The sequence below is a fragment of the Abramis brama genome (assembly GCF_963993115.1).
Source record: "Abramis brama genome assembly, chromosome: 18".
NCBI lineage: Eukaryota > Metazoa > Chordata > Actinopteri > Cypriniformes > Leuciscidae > Abramis > Abramis brama.
The window spans coordinates 25,967,269-25,977,313 of NC_139980.1; the positions used below are offsets into that span (position 1 = coordinate 25,967,269).

A 10,045-nucleotide genomic window follows, 5' to 3' on the forward strand; every position below is an offset into this window, starting at 1 on the left:
TGCCTCCGTGAGCGACACTGCCTCCGTGAGCGACCCTGCCTCTGTGAATGACGACACTGCCTCCGTGAGCGAGCCTGCCTCCGTGAGCGAGCCTGCCTCCGTGAGCGAGCCTGCCTGCGTGAGCGACCCTGCCTCCGTGAGCGACCCTGCCTCCGCGAGCGACACTGCCTCCGCGAGCGACACTGCCTCTGTGAATGACGACCCTGCCTCCGTGAATGACGACCCTGCCTCCGTGAGCGACACTGCCTCCGTGAGCGACCCTGCCTCCGTGAATGACGACCCTGCCTCCGTGAATGACGACCCTGCCTCCGTGAATGACGACCCTGCCTCCGTGAGCGACCCTGCCTCTGTGAATGACGACACTGCCTCCGTGAGCTACCCTGCCTCCGTGAGCGACCCTGCCTCCGTGAGCGACCCTGCCTCCGTGAGCGACCCTGCCTCCGTGAGCGAGCCTGCCTCCGTGAGCGAGCCTGCCTGCGTGAGCGACCCTGCCTCCGCGAGCGACCCTGCCTCCGCGAGCGACCCTGCCTCCGTGAATGACGACCCTGCCTCCGTGAATGACGACCCTGCCTCCGTGAATGACGACCCTGCCTCCGTGAGCGACACTGCCTCCGTGAGCGACCCTGCCTCTGTGAATGACGACCCTGCCTCCGTGAGCGACCCTGCCTCCGTGAGCGACCCTGCCTCCGTGAGCGACCCTGCCTCCGCGAGCGACCCTGCCTCCGCGAGCGACCCTGCCTCCGCGAGCGACCCTGCCTCCGCGAGCGACCCTGCCTCCGCGAGCGACCCTGCCTCAGCGAGCGACACTGCCTCCGTGAATGACGACACTGCCTCCGTGAATGACGACACTGCATCCTTGAAGAGGCAGGGTCGCTCACGGAGGCAGTGTCGCTCACGGAGGCAGTGTCGCTCACGGACGCAGGGTCGCTCGCGGACGCAGGGTCGCTCGCGGACGCAGGGTCGCTCGCGGACGCAGGGTCGCTCGCGGACGCAGGGTCGCTCGCGGACGCAGGGTCGCTCGCGGACGCAGGGTCGCTCCGTGAATGACGACACTGCCTCTGCCTCCGTGAGCGACACTGCCTCCGTGAATGACGACACTGCCTCCGTGAAGAGGCAGGGTCGCTCACGGAGGCAGGGTCGCTCGCAGAGGCAGGGTCGCTCGCAGAGGCAGTGTCGCTCACGGACGCAGGGTCGCTCACGGAGGCAGGGTCGCTCACGGAGGCAGGGTCACAGAGACTGACGGTCGCTTTAAGACTGACAGTGCCTCTCCGACTGACTCTGACTGCATTGGAGCCTGTCACTGCATTTATAGAGACAATCACTGCATAAATAAAAAAAATACAGTTTTACTGAAATCATTCTTGTGGAAGCAATACTGTCTTATTTATTAAACACTAGGGGTGTAACAATATATCGTGTCACAATAAATTGAAAAATGCAAAATACAAAAATGCAACAATATGTATCGTGTATAAATACATATATATATATATATATATATATATATATATATATATATATATATATGTGTGTGTGTATGTATGTATCGTGTATATATATATATATATATATATATATATATATATTGCTTCTAAAGGGTCAGAAACACATGGTGCATGTGATGTAATTGCACTAACCTGCAGTACCACTTTGTGCATGCTGTCCAGTTCTGCCAAATATTCCTGTGTATCAGCGTCACTGTAGTGTAAATGAATGGCTGCAGTGGCCGCGTGACAGGCTTGAGTTATAACCGCTCCTAAAGGCCATGATAAAGCGTGAATCAGGTCTGATCGGACGATGACATACTGGACTAAACGCTTGGACGTGCCACCACTCGGCGTTGCCATTTTATTGAATGTGAAAATTACCAGACCGGAAATGACACAGCGACTCAGCGGGTTCTTGTTTACGTTCCGGGTTTATTTCCTTACCGGTAAAGTTATGGACTGGATGCCCTCTACTGGTTGTTTGAGAACCCTGAGCATTAATTTAATATTAAAATGCATTTTCTTTTTTGTGCATCCTTGCTTCTTTTCCTCGCTTCCTAACTCCACCATCTTAGGATGTAAGGGAAGGATACAAGGAAGGAAATAAAATGAATCAAAAGAAAGCTCATTTGTACATTGGAATGTTCTTGATCACTTAAGTTAATAATAAAGATGTTTTTACTTTTAGGATGGTATTTTTTAGGTTTTCTGAAATATGCGTGGTACGTGAAATAAAATATAATGAATTGAAAGCCTTTTGGTAGAAGAGAAACATTCCTCTGTGTGTCAGTTGGTATAATACTCTACAATAATCCTAAATAGACGTTAACTGAAATAAAATATTTTATTTCACCTAATTGCACTTAATAAAAACTATAATAGTAGTTTGGTGAGGGTTATTATAATATAACTATAATAATCTCAATGATCCTAAAATAACCAACCTAGACTGGGAGACTAGTTTAAACAAGCAAACCCCTTTAGGCCGGTTTAAATGGACCTTTTTATGCACGATAATGAGAGGTAATAAACTGACAACAATTAACTAACAGCTCTCTAGTAATGTGGATTACAAAAGAAGAAAAAATTAACAACTTTCTGTGCCAATTTCACATTTTTATAAACAGACTTGAATGATTGCCATGCCATATTATTTTCTCCTAAACATACAGTGATCAAAACAACTTTGCGGAGTCTTCCTCATATTTGTGTCCTGCAGTGTGTAACTCAATACAACTGAACTGGAACTTTCAGCTCAGAAACTTTAAAGGGACAAAGTAAAAAAAATACTCTCGGTCCACCTCTTAAAATCATTAAAACGAGCTGATGCCCATTGCTCGTCTCATTTGCTCAAATGTAAGCCAGAAAGTCAAAGACCAGGGAGCCTGGGAACAAAAACAGAGTTAAAATAGCAACCAAAAAAGAATAAATCTTTAAACGAACATATTTTAAATCATAGTACCATTCTGAACCAAGTTGGTAGAAATCCTTTATAGAGGGAAAAAAATCCTTCTCTTCTCACCGACTGAACAAGACAGTCAGTAGAAGACTTGTAGAGAAGACCCCTGCAAACAGAATGATAAAAATATGTTGTTACAACAAAGCTAATGTTCTACTACTAATCAGCTTTGATTAATATACAAAACTAACCTTCCGTTTGAATCCCGTGGCTGGTTCATTACTCTAGTTTTCACAACATCAGCTGGTGTTCCCATAATAGCTGCAACCAATCCTGAGCATATGCTATAAAAATGTTGAACATGAGTCATGACGTTGTTATGTGTTAACATTAGTAGAATAACAGAATTTCACCTTGCCAATCCATGACAAATGCTGTTATCCGGCATGGAGGTGTTTCTCAGTAGAAAATGCTTCACTGTATCATATGTCATGAGATCTAAACGTGAAACAAAATGAAAAATATTTGACGTATTACAAAAATGTAGCTGTCAACAGATTTCTAGAAGTCTTTGACTACTGTACCTCCTAAATTGACTAGGGCGGCTCTCTGAACATTGGGAACCCATCCTGCCCAAAGGCCTCTGATTCCTCCCTCTGCTATGATCTTTGTGAAAGCATGGTAAACCCCATGTACTCTGTCAGTTTAAAAAACAACAACATACATTTAGAATGAGTACACTCATAAAATAAAGGTTCCAAAAGGATGTTTTCACAGCAATGCCATAGAAGAACCATTTTGGCTTAAGAACCTTTCACCTTTTAGTGTGAAGAAGAACATTTTAATAATTTGAAGACCCTTTTTCCACTGTATAGAACCTTTTGTGTAAGGGATATTTCACCTAAAAATGAAAATTCTGTCATTAATTACTCACCCTCATGTCGTTCCGGACCCGTACGATTTCCGTTCATCTTTGGAACACAAATTAAGCTTTATTCTTCATATAAAACGATCAAGTCTCTTCAGAAAATTTGGACTAAACCGCTCAATTCATATGGATTAGTTTTAGGAACTCTTTATGAACTTTTTGAAGCGTTTGCAACGAATGGATCAGAAAGCTCTCAGATTTCATCAAAAAGATCTTTATTTGTGTTCCAAAGATGAACGAAAGTCTTACGGGTTTGAAACGACGTGAGGGCCGTGAGTAATTAATGACAGAATTTTCATTTTTTGGGTGAACTAACCCTTTAAAGCAGGGGTGTCAAACTCAGTTCCTGGAGGGCCACTGTCCTGCAGAGTTTAGCTCCAACCAGCTCCAAAAACACCTGCCTGGAAGTCTCTAGTAATCCTGAAGACCTTGATTAGCTGGATCAGGTGTGTTTAATTAGGGTTGGAGCTAAACTCTGCAGGGTTGTGGCCCTCCAGGAACTGAGTTTGACACCCCTGCTTTAAAGCATAGGTCTTTAACCCTGCTCCTGGAGGCCGTGACTGTCCTGTAGAGTTTCGCTCCAACCCTAATCAAACACCTGAACCAGGCTCAACCAGCTAATCAAGGTTTTCAGGGTTGCTTGAAAAACACAAGCTGAAGCAGGTTGAATATAAACTTTGCAGGGCAGTGGGCCTCCAGGAGCAAGGTTGAAGACCTCTGCTTTAAAGGTTATTGAAAGATTGAAAATTCTGTCATCATTTACACACCCTTAAATTTTTCCAAACCTGTATGAATTTCTGTCTTGTGCTAAACACAAAAAAAGAATATGGGTAACCAAACAGTTGATGGGCCCCACTGAATTCCATAGTGGAAAAAAAACACCATGGAAGTCAAATGATTGTTTAGAACAACTTGAGGAATGTAAATGACAGAATTTTCATTTTTGGGTGACCTATCCCTTTAACAAGAATTATGACTGTGCCTCACCTTGGTGGTTTCCCTTCAAGTCGGCGCCTGCCCTCCATTTGCATTTGAACTTTCACTAGATCTGTTGGACTAGCGATGAACTGGCCCAAACCACCTGAAATCATACTGCCGATCACTGCTTTCCTATAGACATCACAGGACACATGCTGATCCCGTCTATTTAGACTTTAATCACTGTCCTGTTTCAAATTTCACAGATGTTTCCCTCACCAAACTGGAAAAATGCCATCTTCAGATCTTCCCAAGACAGATTCCCGGAGCTGTTCATAGGCCAGCATCCTGCCGCCTGAATACACTAAGGATGAAGAATTTCAAAGTTCAGAAGTTGATTCAAATACAGTTGGACATCAAATCAAGTTCTTTAGAATTTCATTCTGTGCATGCATAAAATTTACAAAGTAGGCTGTGATAATTCTTATTGTTATGAAATACTGCAGTATTTATTATTTATATTTGATTTATCCTTGTACATCAACTTTTTTTTTTTTACAAAAAAGTTTTTAAAAATAGGAATAGATCACTTCAAAATGAAAATTCTGTCATCATTTACTCACCCTCAAGTTTTTTAAAACCTGTATGAGTTTCTTTCTTCTGCTGAACACAAAAGAAGATATTTTGAAGAATGTCAGTAACAAGACAGTTGATGAACCCCATTGACTTCCATAGTAGGAAAAAGAAAATAGCCTACTATGGAAGTCAATGGGGTTCATCAACTGTTTTGAATACCAACATTCTTCAAATATCTTCTTTTGTGTTCAGCAGAAGAAAGGAAATTCATACAGGTCTGAAACAACTTGATGACAGAATTTTCATTTTGAAGTGATCTATTCCTTTAATTCATGTGGCCTCATAATGTTTAATCAAAATAACTTTCCCTCCCTCTTGCAGCGACATCTCATCTCTTCTCAGATGATTTGTTTACTGGCGGGACAACCTGTCACTCACATGACATCACAGCAATAGCAAACCACAACGATCCAGTCCATTCCCGATGGACAAAATCAAATCCTGTCCTACATTATTCTTGTTCGAGAAGTTGTTTCACTCAGATATGTCACAATAGAGAAGAGAAGACTATCACAACTTCTGTTTCATGCCGACTTTAACATTTTACCTATATGTCTGTAGATAGCTGGTGTGACCCCTCGCCACAATTTCAAGGCCCCCTCTTCTCGCACTATACCCATAGCTGTGCTCAGCATGCCCCTGTATTTTGGAGGCTGTACACTTCCACCATGCTGTCGGGAACCACCTTCACCCTGTATCTGAAGTCTGGTTTTAGTAAGGTCTAGAGGGAATGTGACTATAAAATAAAAATTGTATAAAAATCACTCAGAGAGGTGAATACATTAGGTAGCCTAGATATTATTAAATATATATATAAAAAATATATATTTTAAAATACAAGTATTATTTTCAAAATCTAGAAAGTATCTACCTAGTTCTGCAACAGTTGCTGCACATGCTGACAGAGTGAACTTTGATACTCGGGGCCACCGCGAATTTTCTTGTACAGGGTGCATTGCAGGTGTCCTCTTATTCCCACTAAAAAAAAAAAAGAAAGGAATAAATTATAAAAGTATAATTCCACATTATTTTTCCCAAAAGAACCGAACCTGGAGTGTATGCTCTTTAAAATGTTTACATTGTTAAAGACAGGACTACGACCTTTAATAAGAGACGAAGGCGTTTTTTACCCAAGCCGGTTGGTCGGTGTAGTTGACGACCCTCTTACGTAATACGTTCTAAACTACAAAAGAAGCGTCATGCACCTAAAACCACATTTCCCAAATCAAAGGGGCGTCGATAAATATACGTAAGAAAAGCACCTTGCGTAAGACCGGCCGTGATTTTCGTACGCATGCGCTTTTCTGCGGCATGAAAATCAAAACATCTATCTATCTATCTATCTATCTATCTATCTATCTATCTATCTATCTATCTATCTATCTATCTATCTATCTATCTATCTATCTATCTATCTATCTATCTATCTAATCATCTTTTTATATATTTTAATATTATATTAAAGTCGAATTGTCGAATGCACAAAAATAATTTATTAAGCTCTGGCTACAAAGCCACAAACCAGCAGTATCAACAATAAATAGTTTTTTACTGCCATCTGGTGTCTTGTAAATTAAATTTCATACGAAGTTCAAACATTTATGGGTGGACACATTTTATGTTGCAGTAAATGTCAATTATATTAAAATAAATAAGCGAGTTCTTGTATTTTTATTCTTCTGACATATCTATAAGAATAAATATTTCTTGATTTAATAAAATTAGCATTTAGTTGCAAATTGTTTGTATTGCATATCAATTGTCAAAACAAGCTATGGAACACAGACTTAGATTATTAAAATTACAGATGCCAATTACAGCAGCAGTTTAATCAACATGTTTTACGTCCAGAAACTCTTAAAAATGTTTGCTTAAATGCTTGTTAAAGGTATGGCATCCAAGCGGCATAGTATTAGGGTTACTGCCATTCCAAATGTATCAAACAATTCATTGTAATGTAGGTTAACAAATTACTTACTAACTAGGTTAATCTAAAGGGGGCAGTTTAATGTGACGTCACACACAAAGCCATCTATGGTTGCGCTTTCTCGTTTCAATCAGCCTATAGTCTGCAGAGCGGCGGAGCAAAAACACCACAGAGGTAAGTAGGTCGACCATATAACTACTTTGAAATGTTTTATTATTTAAATTAATTTTTTAAACGAATACACGTTTTCCTAGTGGAGTTATGGAATCTATATACAAGCCTCTTTAATGCGGTGTGAGTGCCTTTTACGCACACAAAGTGGTTTTATTTTTATTTATTTTTATTTATGTGTATTTCAGGGAATTAAATCTGCGTGATGATTAGATTCAAATCCTGTGTGATTCACAAAATGCTTCAATACAATTTTTCACACATTTCCTTCACTTTCCGTGTTAAGATTCGCACTTCCGCATTGCTTGATCAAATGATTATCCTCGTGCTCAGCTGTGAAAGCCATCCAGGCGGTCATTAATCATGCTTCATTATGTCTAACCCACGCTATGGTATTAATCATGAAGGCCACACGTATTATTTCCTTAATCAAAATTTAAGATAAGTAATTCTATTCAGCATCTGCAATAAGCCGGTAGGGTGCGGCGTTGCAATTCTCATCTCGTCCTGAGAGGGCGCTAAATAAATAGTGAATAGAACGTGCATGTCTAAATCAGTTTTAAACAATTTATTCAGCATGTCTGTTGTTAATAATTGTCAGGACGCAATTAAATGAACTATTATGTATTATTCCAGACTCTAAGATAGATAACAGGAATATCAGTATGCCTATATCTTAATAAAGACTTTCAATGACTTAACAATTTGTGAGTAATATAGTATATAGATTTAGTAATAAAAAAGGAAAGCCTTTACACTATTAACATGCATGTATAATTTCAGTGGCAAAAATGAATGTGGAACATGAAGTTACGCTGCTCATTGAAGAGATTCGTCGACTGGGCAGTAAAAGTAAGTCCTGTACTATTTTAAATCAACACAATTGTTTGGGATAAAGTCTAAAATTGCATCTTTTTGCCTTTTTTCCCCATTACAAATTATAATATTAAAGGGATAGTTCACTCAAAAAAGGAAATTCTGTCATCATTTACTCACTCTCAAGTTGTTCCAAACCTGTAATAGTTTCTTTCTTCTATTGAACACAAGAAAGAAATTCATACAGGTTTGGAATGAATAAATAATTTTTGGGTGATCTATCCCTTTAACAATTTAAAATGTTGAATCGAAAATTTACATTCATTTTAAAATGTCTTAGTATTTGGTGTCTCCTTTTTGCATTAATGTCAGCAGCATGATTAGAAAATGATCCCAAGTGCATCTTGTGCTTTAATGGAAGAACATCTGACCGACTACAAAAGTGTTTAGGTGATCAATGTCACAAATTTGCATATTGGTTTGGTGGCCTAAATATAATGCTTAAACTAAAACATTGAAATAGGAGCTGTACTGCTCATTCTGAAATCTCAAGTCCTTGTATGATCAGAAATTCTTTGTTCTGTGATGAGTTTAGTTAGTCAGCATACAAATGCAGATGTCTTTGTGGTATTTGGCTTTCCTATTCACTCAAACCAGGCTGATGATTCTTCATCCTGCTCGCTGGTCTTGAGATTTGCGAACGCTGATTCTGTATTGTCTCAGTGCTTTAACAAGTAATAAATGTTAATGTGAGACTTTCAGCGTTTTTAATGAATGATTTAGAGCGAACCCTGACCACTCTTTACTTGTCTCACAGACACAGATGGAAAGATCAGTGTCAAATTTGGAGTCTTGTTTAATGATGACCAGTGCGCCAACCTCTTTGAAGCTCTGGTCGGAACGCTGAAAGCGGCCAAGCGAAAGAAGATCATCACTTTTGAAGGGGAGCTGCTACTCCAAGGAGTTCACGACAACGTCGATGTCATATTACTGCAGGACTGAGTTTGACAGTCTTTTCTAAACCTGAGTGAAAAAGTACAAATGTTTTTGACATGTCATTGCTACATTTTGATATGGAAATATACTTGAATGTAACATTTTTGTATACTTCATTGGAATATTTTTATACAGCAATTTTTTTTTCTCTCAGGGGAGTGATTTGCACACACGTTTGTTTTGAAAAGTAGCAATTTTCCCTGTTCAAACAGCCATATCATTAAAATATATCATAACAGTTATAGTAGTGTGCATGATCATGTTACTATGTTTCTGGGACTTTGAATGAATTCATTTCAATTCTATTCTGCCTACACTCTTACAAATAAAGTGTTTTTTTGCAGCGATGCTATAGAATAACTATTTTTGATTCCCCAAAGAACCTTAGTAAACTACTTAAAAAGAACCATGTTCTTTTCTTAGTGTGACAAACATTTCCAAAGTTTTCATGGATGTTAATGGTTCTTCATGGAATCATCAATGCCAATAAAGGGCCTTTATTTTTAGGAGTGTATAACAACTGCATAATTGCTCTTTCAACAGTAATCACGAGATTGTTTGATTTGCAGTACCATTACTGTGAAATTATTAATTTCATGCATAGTCATTCAAGTTATATGTGCCAAAACATGTCAAAGGCTGATAAATATGATTAGTAAGTAACATTTATCTCCTATATGATTTTCTGGAATGAAATGAACCAAATTTGACAAATCATCTGAACTGTTCCAGGGTGATATTTTATAAAGCTCTTGTGAAAACAAACA

At 39.7% G+C, this 10,045-nt stretch overlaps 2 protein-coding genes across 5 annotated transcripts; one reads left to right on the forward strand and one right to left on the reverse strand.

Moving 5' to 3' along the window:
• Positions 1 to 2,197: 2,197 nt before the first annotated feature.
• slc25a27 (solute carrier family 25 member 27) lies at positions 2,198 to 6,595 on the reverse strand. Of its 4 annotated transcripts, none has more exons than XM_084091804.1 (10): positions 6,499 to 6,595; positions 6,240 to 6,346; positions 5,916 to 6,104; positions 5,012 to 5,096; positions 4,802 to 4,924; positions 3,471 to 3,583; positions 3,300 to 3,384; positions 3,138 to 3,230; positions 2,950 to 3,052; positions 2,198 to 2,872 (listed from the first exon to the last, which is right to left on the reverse strand). In XM_084091804.1, the coding sequence occupies exons 2-10, from the start codon at positions 6,322 to 6,324 to the stop codon at positions 2,801 to 2,803; spliced, it is 948 nt and encodes a 315-aa protein (XP_083947930.1). In that variant the 5' UTR covers positions 6,325 to 6,346; positions 6,499 to 6,595; the 3' UTR covers positions 2,198 to 2,800. The 4 variants fall into 4 exon arrangements, with proteins under 4 accessions (XP_083947930.1, XP_083947928.1, XP_083947929.1 ...); XM_084091802.1 differs by having other exon boundaries at positions 6,470 to 6,595; XM_084091803.1 differs by lacking the exon at positions 6,499 to 6,595 and adding an exon at positions 6,447 to 6,489.
• A 781-nt stretch (positions 6,596 to 7,376) lies between these two features.
• abracl (ABRA C-terminal like) lies at positions 7,377 to 10,045 on the forward strand. The gene is made up of 3 exons (XM_084091008.1): positions 7,377 to 7,469; positions 8,250 to 8,318; positions 9,100 to 10,045. The coding sequence occupies exons 1-3, from the start codon at positions 7,403 to 7,405 to the stop codon at positions 9,282 to 9,284; spliced, it is 321 nt and encodes a 106-aa protein (XP_083947134.1). The 5' UTR covers positions 7,377 to 7,402; the 3' UTR covers positions 9,285 to 10,045.

Excerpts from the sequence above, each read along its gene's own strand:
- slc25a27 (XM_084091804.1), bottom strand. The coding sequence starts at position 6,324 with ATGCACCCTGTACAAGAAAATTCGCGGTGGCCCCGAGTATCAAAGTTC. Across the intron at positions 6,105-6,239 it reads AGCAACTGTTGCAGAACTAG|TCACATTCCCTCTAGACCTT; the intron begins GTAGATACTTTC and ends TTTATTTTATAG. Across the intron at positions 3,385-3,470 it reads CGCCCTAGTCAATTTAGGAG|ATCTCATGACATATGATACA; the intron begins GTACAGTAGTCA and ends TTTCACGTTTAG.
- abracl (XM_084091008.1), top strand. The coding sequence starts at position 7,403 with ATGGTTGCGCTTTCTCGTTTCAATCAGCCTATAGTCTGCAGAGCGGCG. Across the intron at positions 7,470-8,249 it reads GGAGCAAAAACACCACAGAG|TGGCAAAAATGAATGTGGAA; the intron begins GTAAGTAGGTCG and ends GTATAATTTCAG. Across the intron at positions 8,319-9,099 it reads TCGTCGACTGGGCAGTAAAA|ACACAGATGGAAAGATCAGT; the intron begins GTAAGTCCTGTA and ends CTTGTCTCACAG.